Source organism: Cyprinus carpio, chromosome B13 (assembly GCF_018340385.1).
Source record: "Cyprinus carpio isolate SPL01 chromosome B13, ASM1834038v1, whole genome shotgun sequence".
Taxonomy (NCBI): Eukaryota; Metazoa; Chordata; class Actinopteri; order Cypriniformes; family Cyprinidae; genus Cyprinus; species Cyprinus carpio.
The window spans coordinates 20,766,973-20,783,094 of NC_056609.1; the positions used below are offsets into that span (position 1 = coordinate 20,766,973).

The 16,122-nt window shown below is 37.7% G+C and overlaps 1 protein-coding gene across 3 annotated transcripts in view; it reads left to right on the plus strand.

Moving 5' to 3' along the window:
• The window catches only part of ptpn20 (protein tyrosine phosphatase non-receptor type 20), a 39,500-nt gene extending 24,767 nt beyond the window's left edge, over positions 1-14,733 (plus strand). The window contains exons 31-47 of one of the 3 annotated variants that reach the window (XM_042737207.1): positions 89-259; positions 376-550; positions 670-880; positions 971-1,008; positions 2,585-2,668; positions 3,256-3,320; positions 5,586-5,747; positions 5,820-5,994; positions 6,863-6,948; positions 7,252-7,325; positions 7,843-7,991; positions 8,101-8,246; positions 8,445-8,535; positions 11,495-11,829; positions 12,751-12,966; positions 13,127-13,189; positions 13,407-14,733. In XM_042737207.1, the coding sequence (XP_042593141.1) occupies positions 89-259; positions 376-550; positions 670-880; positions 971-1,008; positions 2,585-2,668; positions 3,256-3,320; positions 5,586-5,747; positions 5,820-5,994; positions 6,863-6,948; positions 7,252-7,325; positions 7,843-7,991; positions 8,101-8,246; positions 8,445-8,535; positions 11,495-11,829; positions 12,751-12,966; positions 13,127-13,189; positions 13,407-13,481 (2,316 nt within the window). In that variant the 3' untranslated portion in view covers positions 13,482-14,733. Of the gene's footprint in view, positions 1-88; positions 260-375; positions 551-669; positions 881-970; positions 1,009-2,584; positions 2,669-3,255; positions 3,321-5,585; positions 5,748-5,819; positions 5,995-6,862; positions 6,949-7,251; positions 7,326-7,588; positions 7,643-7,741; positions 7,992-8,100; positions 8,247-8,444; positions 8,536-11,494; positions 11,830-12,750; positions 12,967-13,126; positions 13,190-13,406 lie in introns of those variants that run through there. The other 2 variants (XM_042737208.1, XM_042737209.1) reach the window with 2 other exon arrangements.
• Positions 14,734-16,122: the final 1,389 nt, after the last annotated feature.

The window sequence follows — 16,122 nt, forward strand, 5'->3', positions numbered from 1 at the left end:
ATTATTATTGTTATTATTATTATTATTTAATGCTGGTGGACTAGCATAGCAGCCTTGTTGTTCAGCATCTCCTTTCTTCTTCCTTTAGGACATGTTGAAGGAGTTTGAACTGACTGTCTCACTGACCAAATCATGGTGTGGCAGTTTTGGTTTTACAATAACCAGGAGTAAACTGGACAACTGCTTTTATGTCCAGGAGGTCCTGGATAATCCAGCCAAAGCAGATGGAAGGCTTAGGGCAGGAGACAGGCTTGTCATGGTACCGCTTTTCCCACCATTAGAAACACAATCACAGTTATGCAGTAATAAGCCTCCCTTTCTGAAGATTTCAGATTGGATTGTCAGTGATTTGAATTGCCATTATCTCCATTTCAGGTAAGCGGTCACAATGTGACCAATGTGACAGATGACGTGGCTATTAGCATCCTTAGGTCTTCCTCTAGAAGACTGCACATGGTGCTGGGCAGAGCTGTGCAAAATCTACTACCTCCGCCGCCTCCTGACACCCTCCAGGACATTGTCATCCCCAAGACTCCATCCGGACAACTGGGTGAGGAGATACTTTATAGCATATATATATATATATATATATATATATATATATATATATATACAAAAAGATTTCACATTCAGTTCAAAATGATAATCCTTTTGCATCTGTCTATGCAGGTATCAAGCTAACAGGGGGTATTGGTAGCAAGTGGCAGGGAATTTATGTCCAGGAGGTGGTGCCAGGCTCCCCTGCTTGTGAAGAGGCAAGCATCCAGCCCAATGACAAGATTGTTTACATTTGTGGGAAGTGCACCCTGGGAATGACGCTGGAGGATGCTGTGAAAGTGTGTGAGAGTGCCCCTCGCACAGTCCGATTCAAAGCCATGAGGTTAGACTAGAGAATAATTAGGTTTAAACATTAATTAGTATCAGTTTTTGCCTTTGTAACTTTTTATTAAATGTTTGCTCTTTGTTTCAGAGATGACCGACCAGTGATACCAGTAGATAAATGGAATGGTACGTTTGAGCTGAATCTACTTAAATTACAGTAATAATTGATTTATTCATAATCTATACAGAATAAGAGGTTGATATTTATTGGTTCACTTCGAGTGTGTGTTTGTTGCTATTATTGAGTCTTTTGATTACTGTATATGGAGTTACATACAGACTTTAACCTTCCCATGGGCCAGGTAACTACTCTGGCTGTCAGTGGGAAGTGTTTTTTCTTGCTCTGGGTGTGTGAAGGCTCTGGCCGGGCTGCAGAGGGCAGTCGTGATCAATGTGTTTCAGTCTAGTGACAGAAATGAGGCAGGGTGCTGCTCCAGTGGTTTTCCAGAGAAGCCTAGGCTATATAGCATGCTTCACTGGACAGTGGGTAATTTTAAGCCGAGTGTCAACTCTTATTAGACAGCATTACCCATTGTGTCAGTCCTGAATGATATTTTTATTATTTTGGTTTCAATCTCTTATTTTAATACAAAAGAGCATTAAAAGGAGTTCATACACAAATGTTTTCTCAAAAAAGGTTTATGGTGTTTTCCTCTGCGAAACTTGTTGCCTAGATGCTAGGTTGTTGATGGTGGTTCTGGCGAACTAGTTATGTTATTCAATGTGTCTGAGCATAAAAAAATAACATATAGATAGGCTTTAAAAATTGTGCAATATTTTCTAACAAACGTAAAATGAAGGAAAGTTTGATTTATTGAGTACCATGTTTAAAGTGCCCCTATTATGCCATTTTTAAGGTTGCTAATATTGTTGTATGAGTCTCCTAAAACAGGCTTACGTGCATGCAAGGTCAAAAAACACATTAGTTTTCTCAAAAAATGTATTTAATTTAACCTCAAATCTAAATGTTTCATAAATGACTCGTGCGCAGCAGTTCAAAGAATCAGTCTCTCTAAACCCCTCCTTTCTGTGAGCCCTCACTGCTGTGATTGGTCCACCATGTACAGCGCGTGTCAGAAACGAAACGCCCATTGGCATGACAGAATGACAGCCCTTGAGACTTGTCAATACATAGAAAATATTGTATGGATTGTAGTTTATCAGCTCGAGCCGGATTCTGATGATGAAACGGTTGAAGTGGTTGATTGACAAGAGACTGATTCACAAGCATCACTGGAGCAGGACGTTTCTCAGTGGTAAGTGTCAAGTGTTGACAAGTTTGTGGTAATTATGAGATGTGATCAAACGAATTTACTCTCACGGCGTAGGATACAGCGTCTTCTCAACATGATGTTAACCACACAGAAATTTTACTGTGTTTGTGATCAGGCAAGTTGGTGACCTAAAACGTGGGTGGACAATATGCAAATGTGTTAATTTGTGACGTAGAGCCATAACAGAATAAGATTCAAATTCCTGACAACTCGTTTCGGTGATTGTGAGCTGACTAATAGGGGCACTTATATATATATATATATATAATTAAAATTTTCACATATGTCAGTAAGAGTTTATTGAAAAGAAAAATCTTATGTTGGTCTTTAAAGTTTATATAGATCTTTTTAATACAAATGTAGATTTCTGGAGTAACATTAAAACCACAAACATCTTCTTTTTATCCTTTACCATTTTTCCTCTTTAGGTTTGTTTGAATGGCAGGAGAAAAAAGTCTTCCCCCTCCTCGAAGAGCCTGTGTCCCCTGACATGGAGGCGGCTCCTACCGATGGTAAAGCCTTTGGTTTCCTGTGTCTCTGTTGTCTGAGAGTTGTGGCATTAGATCTGTGCTGACAGACATGGCATGTCCTGCTCAGAGGGCAGCAGGTGCAGGATTAATTATTAGCAAGGGACATGGCCTCCTCTGGCCAATCACAGTGCGCTTTTGTCGTGCCTGATGAATAAAGGCCAGCTGATCTAGTGGGCATCCGGGTTGCTAGGAGATTGCTAGCCAGGAGGTCCAAAAGAGCTTGAAAAGGCGAGCATAGTTTACCTACAGTAGCACGGAGCAGGTCATCAACACATCTCCCCTGAAATGGCAGCTGAGGAGGGAGACATTTGTGAGTTTGTAATTGTTTTAAATTGCTGTGATCTTGGTTTCTCATTTATCAGGAAGAATAGGATGTGATGTGATGCTTGGATTGATTTTGTCTTCATTTTTGATTAACTTTGTAACTTTGACATTTGTTGAATGAGTTTGATGAACCATTCAGAGTAAATGGTCCTGCTTAGTTACAGAACTGCATTTAAAATTTCTTTAGTTTTGGTTGTAGAATTTTTTGTTGTTGACACAAAATCTTTCTCTCTTTTCTGTTACAGTTAAACCTGTTGCTGACAGTGCCGTACAATTCAGGAAAAGGCTGTCTGTCACATCAGATCAGGAGGTAATTTCCCTCGGCCTTGTTTTAGGTTGATGATGTTCATTTGAGTTTAACATGGTAGCAGAGGATGGTTGAAGGATGGCAGCTTGTTATAAAACTCCCCCAAAGTTTGATGAAACCAGGCCAAACGAGTGTTGGAAAAATGAAGTTAATATCTGAATGTAGGTTACCAAACTCAAAAAAAGAAAATAAGCCCTCACTGTTGCCTTCGGGCTTGAGGGGAGAGCTCGTGAAATGGCGATGGAAATACCTGCGGAGGATTTAGACAGTGATAATTGTATGGCAACGCTGATGGCTAAGCTGGATGATGTGTTCCTAAAAGAGGAAAAGGATCACGCAAATGAAGCCCTTTCTTATTTTGATGGCATAACAAAGAATAGTTTGTTTTCCATGGCGAACTACATAATTGATTTCAAACAGCGATACAATTGGATGAAAATGTATAACATGACACTTCCTGACGCTGTGCTGGCTTTAAAGCTATTGGAAACAGCCTGCTTCAATGAAGAAAAATAGACAGCTGGCACTAACAGCTTGTACCGAGTTAAAGTTTTCATCCATGAAGTCAGGTCTAAAACATATTTTCGGAGGAAAAACTACAGGCTTGTCAAACGGAATACAAGTGTACCAGGACGTGGTGTTTTTCACAGAACAAAGATGCAAGGAAGAGGGAAAAGGAACACAATGTTGCAAAGTGGACAACTAAAGCAGCTTTTACCAGGGACTAATCCACTGGATAAGTACGGTAAGAGATCCAGATGTTCTATTTGCCAGTGCACATTTCATTGGGCTAAAGACTGTCCACAACAAAAAACCGAACAAGTAAGAGTAACTGAAGATGCAGATATTGAGGTGTAGTATCACATTGTTTACAAAGGCCTCCATGTCAGATGCAGAGATATTCATGTCTGAATCATTAGGATCAGCGATTATTGACACTGCATGTACGCGTACTGTGTGTGGGGAGAAATGGCTGGAAAACTACACTGATGACCTAACTCAAGATCAAGTAAGCCAGTTGATGCAAACAGAAACTCCTAGTTGCAGTCCATTTAGGTTCGGAGATGGGAATTTGGTATATTCAACAAGAAATGTGAAACTACCAGCTAAAATAGGACTGACAAAATGCTTAATTGAAACAGTGGTTGTCAAGGTTGACATTCTACTCCTGCTGAGTAAAACTGAAGAAAGCAAGGACCATTATGGACATGGACAGTGCAGTGATGTTCAAACAACCCATTCCTCTTGAATTTACTAGTTCTGGACATTACTGTGTTAAAAGTTTTCTCCTCTCAGTTGGGAATCTAAGAAAATTAAGACTGACACACAAAACGCTGACTGTCTTACAAAAATAGGAGCGTCGGCTCTGATGTTACTGAAAGTGCTCAGTGAAGGACTATGGTGCTAATTAAAGCACTTAGTTAAGGACTGTGGAGACTTATAAAAATAAAAAAAAGGATGGAAAGGTGTTCATTTGAGTTTAGCAGATGACAGGCTGTAACATTTTCTGGCCTACATTCTTAGACTCTTGCTTTGTAATCTATGTCATTTGCCTCTAAATACCTTTGTAATCATCAGCAGCACTATTAATTAATTTATATCAGACTATTCAAATAGCAGTCATTTAAAATGTTTCTACAAAATGGGAGTAGATGCTTGTTTAAACAGGACTTGTAGGTCTGCACCTGTGTCCAAATGCACAAATTTTTACTTTCTTCATTTAGCAATTGGTGATATTCACTCATTTACAGTCCACAATATAGTAAAAAAGTTAGCAGTTTTGAACACAGTATATTCTTTAATGTATTAAATGCATCTGTCGCTTATGTGAATACAGCACACAATGTCATGATGGAAAAAAAATTATTTAAAATCTATGCATTTATCTTTAAATAGATGCATTAAATTGATCAAAAGAGACATTACAGACATTTACAGTGTTACACAAGATTTCTATAGATCAAATATAAACATCCTATTCATCAAAGAATTGTGAAAAAAATATTACAGTTTCCACAAAAATATTAAGCGACAACTATTTTCAACATAGATAATGCTACAGTAAAAGTTTCTTGAGCATGAAATCAGCATATTATAATGATTTCTGAAGGATCATGTGACACTGAGGGCAATAGAAATGGCAGGAATAAATGATTTTGAAATACAAAAAAAATAAACGGCTATAATATTTCACAATTAAGTGTGCAGTGTTAATAAGGCCTTAGTGTTTAGTTTGACTAAATTTTCCTGTTTCTCTGTTTTCTGTAGAGCTGTATCCTCCAGGTGGAGTTCACCAAGCCTGAGAAAGGTGGGCTGGGCTTTGCTCTGGTGGGCGGGGCCAATGGGAGCACACTAAGAGTGAAGGATATTTGTTGTGGGGGTGTGGCCGAGCAGGACGGTCGTCTTCGAGTGGGTGACATTCTTTTGGAGGTAAGTGCAAATCATTCACTCTTCATTGATAAAGCATATAGGAGGTATACCAGATCTGTGTATGTTGTGCAGGTGAATGGCATCATTGTATCTGGACTGAGCCACGGTAAAGTTGTGGATATTTTGCGGAAGGCAGAGGGCACGGTTCAGCTGACAGTATGTAGGGACATCCTGCCCATGTCAACCTGCTCTGGTTCCAGCTCCCCTGCTGAGGCCTCTCAGGAATTCAACACATCAAATTCTGCAGGTCAGCAAGCCTGATACACATACGCCCCGCTCTGTGGCTCCCTCTGCATTATCTCTCATCTGTTATGTTAGAGTGGCAGCATCATCATCACTCAACATATATCATTCAACTAAAAAAAAATTTAACTTATAACTAATGTATTGACTGATGGATGAATATAAAGGTCAGTTAATACCAATAGCATTCTCAATGGATAATGAAGTTTTGTTTTTATCCTTTTTTTATCAGTTCCTTTTTTCATAATACTAACTAAATATTGAGTAAAAATTATGTAAAATACACTACTACACTAATTCATAAGTTGATTTCCAAGACTGCTATTTTAAATAAATGCTGTTCCTTTTAGCTTTCTATTCATCAAAGAATCCAGAAATTAAATCATCATAATTTTCACAAAAATATTGTGATTTCTGAAGGATTATATGACACTGAAGAGGAATGGCTGCTGAAAATTCAGCTTCACCATCACATGAATAAATTATATTTTAAAATATTAAAAAAAAGAAAAATGTACTTTTAAATTGTAATAAAATTATGTATATTGCAGGATATCAATTTAACAAATTTAGTGTGATTAATTAATATTAAGTATTTTTTAAATGTGATAAATTAAAAATTTTGATTTTGAAATATGCAATTCATTCACTTTTTTTTTTTTTTTTTTTTTTTTTTACATCATATTTAAAAGAATACATTTTGATTCCAGTATACAGTACTGGCATTGTATTGGTCACTCTTTCTAGACATCTACATCAACACAACCTTAAAAGCTATATTGTTCAAACACTAGTACTGACACTTGTTAGAAACTGAGATATTGGTTTCATTGTTTTAATCGTCTTCTCCTGCTGTAACACTTCATTTGCAGATATTACAACACAAACAGAAACACAGGCAGATCATGTGTCTTTCCAGACCTCAGAATGTCCTGGTCTTGAAGGGGAATGTGAGCAGGTATACATTTTTTTTCCCCCTTTTAGACTGAACTTGTAAATTACAATACTGAGATGAAGACTTTCTCCAGTGAATTGAAAGCCCTTCCCAGAACAGATTAGTAGACAAAGAGCTATCTAATAAGTGACAAGTTCCAGCACCTAGAAAGCTTCGCCATGAAATTAATTAGCCCCGCCTCCAGTTTCTCTCAGAGGAAACCGCTGAAACTCAGATGACAGTAAGGGTGTCCTTAGCAGAGTTAACTCATCACCTGTCTCCTCTTTCTTTCTCTTTCTCCTTTTTCTGTCTATCTCTTGCCTGTAGGAAAGTCGAAACTGTACACCTACCTGTCAGAGGTGTTGTCCATCTCTGGGAGTCACAGACATGCTACAGGAAAGGTGAGTGTCACTAAATTTTCATATTTTTTCTCACATTTTTGTTGAGGCTGCCCTGCCGCTATATTACATTTGGCATCGAGAGTGCTGAAAGTGTATTGTACAGTATAAGACCTTAAAGTTTTTTTCTGAATGAGCTAAAACCTCACAAAAGTGTCAGTTTATTCATAAGTCTGCAACGTGTTGTGACTGCTCATAAACCAGGTCAAAAGGACTGAATTTCATTGCAGTTTTTGTTTTGTTTCTGTTTGTTTGTTTTAACATAGCTCTCAAAAGGAATCGCCACAGGGAGGCACTAAAGAGTCATTAATGAAATACAGGTCCAATAATCACAGTTTTGGCTTCTAGTTAGGCTGGCCTACAAGCCACACGTGTTATAGTACGTAGCACTTGCAATTAGCAGCTTTTTTACATTTTAGGTGGAAAAATCGCAGGAAAATCAGCCTTGCATGATAACAGGCCCCGGAACGTAGCAATGTGGTCAAGGTCTCTGCTCATTCCTGCCCCGTACCCCCTTCAGGACAGACCCCCAGAAGCAGCATCTAGAAAAATCTGCCATGAAAACAGAGCATAGCCAGTCAGACGGCTGGAGCAGTGATGAAGTAGAGGATGGTGATGATGACGACAATGCTTCTCAGCCATTGCTTCCCGAGACCGTTCGTTATACAGGTAAATTAAATTACATTATCTCCATATCTCATATTTTTCACCATCTGTGTAATTCTAAAGTGGCTTGTGTAGATCCTGAAATAACCTGAAAAGACTTTATTATATTAAGGTCGACCGATTGTGTCAGAAGAGGAGCTTGCTAGACTTGCAGTGATATCCCCATCTAAGAATGGGCAGTACTCTGGCTCTCGGGTCAAAGCCCTCATACACGCCCTTGAACAGTTAGAAAAGCAAGATCTGATCAAAGAGTTTATGGTAGGTTCCTATTGTTGACATCAATACAAACCACTATATTTTATTGCTTATTAATACAACCACATTTTTTAATGTATTAATATTTTTCATATAAATCTGTAGTTGATCTCTTTAATACTAATATAGTGTCTACAATACACATCGAAGTATTTGAAGAATGCTAATTTAAGTGTGAACATGTGTGACTCTTTTTTTAAAGCTTTAGAGCATTTGAAACCTTCAGACAACTGCCTGGTTGGAAAAGCACATGAAAACCGGAAGAAGAACAGATACAGAGATATCCTGCCCTGTAAGTTCCTCTGCTTCTCCTATAATCCACCACAAACCTAGTTAGAATTTTTATTGCCGTTTTATAGTTTGCAAGCCTCAGTTCTCATAAAACAGATTTTTGGGTGTACATTTTCACACCATTTTGCAACCACATGGACCACACACTCTACATTGCCAGGAAACTCTAATTTATAATATAAATAAAAAATGCATGCAGATTTTTTACAGTAAAATGGTACAAATCACTGTAAATAAAATAATATCCATATTGTCCCACATTGTTCATTGTAAAGATTTAAATTAATCTATGAGTCTCTTGTTTAACTGTATATTTATTACACAATTTTAATATATTACTATTTATTACATTTAAATGATTTGTTTAGCTACTGCTAAAGCTATTGTAATTCACAAAATATACTGTAAATTCACACTAATATTCCAGAGCAAAGAACATTTGTTAAATTTTAGACAACAGTGAATGTGAGGAGAGGACTGACTCCTGTATACATTTACCTGTAAACAGTGGAACACATGACACGGCAATTAAATGAAATGTCACCGATCCCTGATTATTTACTCCCAGGTCTCCTACCAGTGCTGGGCATTAGATTACATTGCCAGTGTAGACGTCTATTTGACTCTGTATTTCACACTCTATCTGTCACCTCTTTGCGGCTTTCCGGACCTCCTCACCCATGTGGTGCCATTTTCACACTGCAGCCACGGTTATCCTCTTAGTACTGTTTCAGTTTTTGCTGGTGTGAAGTGAAAGCAGGTCAGAGGCTACGTGAGCCATTGTTTGCCCTCAGTTTAAAACAAAACACAGAACGCTGTAAATGTAAAGTCAAACAGGAGATGTGTGACTCATAGATCTGCTTTCACTGTTAATGGGAAACATCCATTCATGTGCGAGGTCAGAACGAGTATGCAGAGAGCGGGCTGTAGTTGTGTTGAAGAGAGGGGGTCTCTGTACAGAATAGGCACAATACGGCGCTTCATGTGCTGGCGGGAGGCAGACTGGCCCTAGCCTGGCCCGGAGTGTTTGTTTATTATCACGGCAACTCACTGGGCTTCTGTTCCCCGAATAAAGCGCCCGGGATTGAAAAGTGTGAGGCCCTTGGGATTTAACCACTGTTATTGCTGGAGGCAGTTCAAGGGCCGCAACCTTCTCCAGGAAGCCTGATGCCACCCATTGTGGAGGCCGCTCCGCACGAATTTACCTACTCCTAGTGACATACGCTTTCTCTCACATATGCCCCCCTGGTTTATCTCCTTCCCTCTCAGTTTCATTTTTCAGCCCTTTTCCTCTTCCGAGCTGTTGAACATGTTTTCGTAAGCAGCCCCCTTTACAGTGTTACAACAGCAATCCCTTCAGCACTCTCACTAAATATATATATATATATCACTTACTGATTCTGGAGTAACAGTATATTATAAGCTATTAACAAATAGGACCTACCCAAAAAGTTTTTTTTTTTTTTTTTACTTTTTATAACTCACCGGACCCTGACTGATGAACTCATAGTACATGTAGGTCAAATATGGAAAGAGGAGAAATATTTATTATATTATCATTATATTATATTATATTATATTATATTATATTATATTATATTATATTATATTATATTATATTATATTATATTATATTATATTTGTATATGTTTACACTACTGTTCAGATGTTTGGGGGTCATAAGTTTTTTTATATATATTTACATTAAAAATACAATAAAATAGTAATATAAATATTATTACAATTTAAAATAATTGTTTTCTATATTTTCTAAAATGTAATTTATTCCTGTGATGGCAAAACTGGCTTTTCTGCAGCTATTACTCCAGTCTTCAATGTCACATGATCCTTCAAAAATCACTATAATATGCTGCTCAAGAAACATTTCTTGTAATTATTAATGTTGAAAACAGATGTGCTGTTTAATATTTTTGTGTGGAAACTATGTTTTTTTTTCTCTCTCTGTGAGATGAATGGAAAGTTAAAAAATTATAGCATTTATATGAAATTGATTTTTTGTAACGATGTAAAAGTCTGTACTGTCAATTTTGATAAGTTTAATGCATCTTTTCTGAATAAAAGTTTGTTGTTTTTTTTAATTCTTCAAAAAAAAAAAGGTAAAACAGTATTGGTTGTATGCTTTTTCTAAGTTTGAAGTACCTAACCCTAATAAGTTACAAAAAAAAATTGGGATCATTGCGCTGATTTAATTTCAGGGTATAAATGTTGTAAATTTAAATTTAACTTTAAATATACATTTTAAAAATGCCAAGTAAAGTCTCAAGTCTAAATGGGCTACAAGAACCAACACACCACCATGAGAATACTCTAAAATATTCTTCTCACCGTACTCCCCTGTGTTCACTCCTTCGGGCTTTCCAGCCAGCATGACCTTGAGAGCTTATTTCATTTATTTGGAGCTATTTGTTGTACCTCGGTACAATTTGTTCCCTCTCTATGGGGAAACCAAAAAACGCTGCATTCTTGGTTTGCAGATTAATAACACTGTTGGCTACCGAAGCCAACAACAGCAATCACCTCATTACAGGAACGCTGAGGCCTCATATAAACCTCCTACCTGCGTTTCAAATAAAAATTTGTTTGTGGTTTGGGAAACACACATTTGATAGTAAATACACATGCGTTTTGTTTGTTTGCTAATGCATGGATTTTGAAAAGAGAAAAATTGTACACCTTCTGGTTTTCATAATGAGCACTCGATGCTTTAGTTGCCCTGTGGGACTTGAGCCGTCATAGAGAGTTTAACTGTTGTTTTCTTATCTTATATTATGGCCAAATAAAATGAATGCTTGTTTAAGCTCAATTGTACTAAAATCTTGGCTGAGGAACATGCATTTATCGTTACAGCAGAAGTAATTGCTCAGTTTTTCAAACTGAGTATGAAGATTAATTGATCACAATTTACAATCCCTGTTTATCTCAACTGTTTGAACAATCAGATGATAAAACGCGTGTTCCTGTCGGAGAGAATGAGGGCTACATCAATGCCAGCTACATTCGTATGAAGGTGGGCACAGAGCAGCTCTTCTACATCTCTGCTCAGGGCCCTTTGCCTGGCACCCAGGATAACTTCTGGCAGATGGTGTGGGAGAACAAGTCTGATGTTATCGCCATGATGACTCGGGAGGTGGAACGTGGCCGGGTAAAATGCCACAAGTACTGGCCCGAGAAGCTCGACGTTCCCAAAGAAACCAGCTGTTACCAGCTCCACCTGGATAACTACCAGATGCTTGGCTATTTCCACATTAAGGTCATCAAGATGGTGGAAAAAGAGGTTAGGAGCATGTACCTGATGGAAATTTTCTTATTGTAACCATTTCAGTGTAAAAGCCACCTTTTAAACATCACAGTCAGGCTATGATTTCAACATCCCTAAAGGAATAGTTCACCCAAAAATAACATTTTCAGGGAATTTATTCACCCTCAGGCTATCCAAGATGTAAATGGGTTTCTTCATTGGAACAGATTTGGAGAAATGTAGCATGACATCACTTGCTCACCAGTGAATCCTATGCAGTGTATGGGTGCCATCAGAAAGATAGTTCAAACAGCTGATAAAAACATCACAATAATCCACAAGTATTCGATTCCAGTCCATCAGTTACCGTCTTGTGAAGTGAAAAGCTATGTAACAAATTTCAAAATGTTGCTTAAGAATGTTTATTTTCTCCAAAATATTGTTTTTTCATGAAGACGTTGTCTCGTTTGAATCAGGAGAGAAATATGCACAGATCAAGAGCCATTCACAAGTGAAAAAAGCAACAACAGGGGAAGGACTTTTTCATTTGGGGAAGCGTTATTATGTGTTATGGGCCACTTTGGCCAGATGTGACGATTTAAGTTAAAAACCTTTAATGATGGATTTGTTTCTTATAAACACACAGCTTTTTGCGTCACAAGAAATGAATTGATGGACTGGAGTTGTGTGGATTACTTGTGGATTTTGTGATGTTTCTGTCAGCTATTTGAACTCTGATGGCAGAATTAATCTTTGAAAATGTTTTCTTTTTAATTTATTTAAATGTATTTTTATTTTATTAATTTTTTTACATGTTTTAATAACGTTTCAATATTTCTATTGGAAACAAGACAAAACTGTTTATCTTCTAAATTTCATATCTCCCAAAATCTCAATTATTGATTTGTTATACAACTTTGTATTCAAAACTCATTATTGAATTGTGTACCTTTCCAGAGTGGAGACATTCACTTTGTGAAGCATCTAAAGTTCACCACATGGCCTGACCATGGCACGCCACACTCCTCCGAGCAGCTGGTGTGTTTCATGCGCTACATGAGGGCTGTTCACGCTAAAGGGCCGATCATAGTCCACTGCAGTGCAGGCATTGGCCGATCTGGAGTCCTCATCTGCACTGACGTCATCCTCAGTCTCATTGAGAAAGACCTAAGTGTGAGCATTTTAAACAAGCATAGCATTAGCACCAAACTTAAAGCAATAGGTCACCCAAAAGTGAAAGTTTGTGTTTATAAGTAATGACAGAATTCTCATTTAAATACACAGTGTAACATTATGAGCAACTGAATGTATGTACTTCTGTTTGCTGCCATAGATTAACGTGAGTGGCATAGTAAAGGAGATGAGACTCCAGCGGCACGGCATGATTCAGACCAAGGTGAGTATATCAGGACATTCAGTAAGAATGCTTCCTTCAGGTGAATATATAAATCAATGATGGGAAATTGACTAGTGCACATCATTTCTCAGTCACTGTGCTTGTTTGTTTGTTTGTTTGTTTGTTTGTTTATTCATTATTTTTGCATTATCCTTCTTCTCAGTATACAGTATAGTCATATCAATCCTCTGGACAGGTTTCTTCTCTCTGATTTCAGGAACAATACCTCTTTTGTTACAAAGTCTGGCTGGAAGTGTTACAAAGCATCTCACTACTTCATGATCACCATTGACAAACTGAAACCTCTTCATGAACAAATCCTTACAGTCCTTAAAACAAGTGTTTCCTCAGAAAGGCAACAATGTATGTGTTTTTGAGTGGCAGAGATGGTGATGTGTTGAATATGTGTCTGATATAGTACGACCACTTCTATTACTCGAATATTGAATATATCATTGGAAATATGGTAGATATTTTCATTAACTGAGCAATGTCCTTGTGTGATCTGATATATATTTTTGTACCATTTTGGCTTAAAAACACTGATTTCATAGCCTTTCTGGACTCTTAGTCATTTTGCCTTGAATGTATTTTTTTTAAAGACAAAAGTTATGCACATTAATTATGAATTAAAATTAATTTAACTTATTTTTCACATTTTAAACAGAAGTATGTCCAGTTACGTGATTTTCTTATAGTATTGCACTGGTTTGATTTTGACAGTATTGCAGTGTCTGATTTTAGTAGCTGTGAGAGAGGTCACATTCATTTAAAATGCTTTTTACACTCTCAGAAGAACCAGCTGCAAGACAGATACTTTTAGCAAAGTGCCTTTTAATTTCTCTGTGTGGGCAGTTTACCGCTCATCTTTCTTTATCAGCACTCTTCTTGATTAAAACAAGCTGTTTTACCTCTCAGTTGACATTAAGTCAGAGCAGGAGGAATTAACCCAAAGAAATAGGATTGATGCAATGAGATTACAAACCACAGCCTTCTTATCTGTATGTATAGCCTATGAGTGTCTGGCAGCAGGCGTAATCGCTTGGAAACCAGGATTTGACTTTGGACAGAAGAGCACGTATCTGCTTACACATGTAATGGAGAAAGAACGCTTGCAGTAAACCATCTGAAGACATCGGTCTCACAATATTAAGCAACAAATGTGTGATTGGGTTGGAAATGCTAATGGACCAATATTCTGTGATACTGTAGCACTTCTCACTGTTTAGCTTGCAAAGCAACAGCACAATAATTTTCAGCACACTATAGTCTTAAAAGTTATGTTTATTATAGACTGTCAGAGCACATTGGAGCTTTTAAAATAGGTAAATCGTCCAATTTGATCTATAGATGTATTTATTTGCATTAATTTTCCACAGGCTGTGTGAAAAGGTTATCAAACTACTATATTGCTGTTATATTCTAAATTATTAACCTTGTACTTTAATGGAAAGCTCATTTATAAACTATAGGTGTGAGATGTATCAGAAATGTATTACTCTTCCTATACCCGTTTTTACAAATAAAAACACTATATAATTGTATTCATTGTGTTTCAAAAAGATCATTTTTCTTATTCAAAGCATCATATTCAGGTTGCAAACTTGGAACCATGTTTTTCGCAGACACAATACCATGGTAAAATAACCTTGCACTGCAGTGGACCACGCACTAATTTCAATGGCACGGCAACACTGCCATTAAATCTGCAGATGATCCACAGATCAATGGGGCATAAGCAGATAGTACGAAAACATACAAATGAGATGATACGATGATCATGCTAGTAACTTGCTAGTCCTGCTAGAAACATGCTTATAACTTGTCATTCCTGCTAGCAACATGCTAGTAACATGCTAATCATGCTAGAAAGATGCTAGCAACATGCTGGTAACTTGCTAATCATGCTAGAATCACAATAGTAACTTGCTAGTCATGCTAGAAACATGCTAGTAACTTGCTAATCATGCTAGAAAGACATTAGCAACGTACTAATCATGTTAACAACATGCTAGTAACAGCCTAGCAACCACCCTGGGTACCCTTGCAACCGCATAGCAACACCCTAGCAACCGACCGGGGTACATTAGCAACCACCCCAAGTACCCTAACCACCACATGCCAACACCCTAGCAACCACCCTGGGTACCCTAGCAACTGCCTTAGCAACCACCCCAAGTACCCAAACAACCACATAGCAACACCCTAGCAACTACCCTGGGTAGCCTAGCAACCATCATAGCAACCACTCCAAGTACCCTAGCAACTGCAAAGCAACACCCTAGCAACTACCCTGGGTAGCCTAGCAACCATCATAGCAACCACTCCAAGTACCCTAGCAACTGCATAGCAACACCCTAGTAACCGTCCAGAGTACCTTAGCAACCACATAGTAACACCCTAGCAACTGCCTAGAATACCCTAGCGACCACTCTATCTATCCATCTCTGACAAGACAGTAATGCCTTCAAAACATTCAAACTTTAAGCTATTAAAACTGCTTTAAACTTCAAAATAATTCAGACTGAAAACCATCAAACTTAAAACTTTTTTAAACTTCTTAAACTTTTTAAAATTTTCAAACTTTTTCAAACTTCGTTGTCTTGCGATTACAGAACTAATCACTCTTATGAACCAGAATCACAATCGGAAAATGTTAAATTCCTACACATGTTTTATTCATACCTGTAGCCAATTTAATAGCAAAGTACAACACTAGCATATTGAATCTTATGTAGTATGTCAGCACATCCCAGCTTTTCTTCCTGCACTTGATCTGTACACATCCTGAGGTTTCCAGATGTCATTGCGGCCACGCTGTGGATGATAAATTTCAAGGTGAAACAAAAACAGAGACTTTACAGCCAAAGCCATGGCACACGGGGCAGAGTGTTCCCACTCTGCTTTTACTGCAGAGTAAATACCGCCTCTCA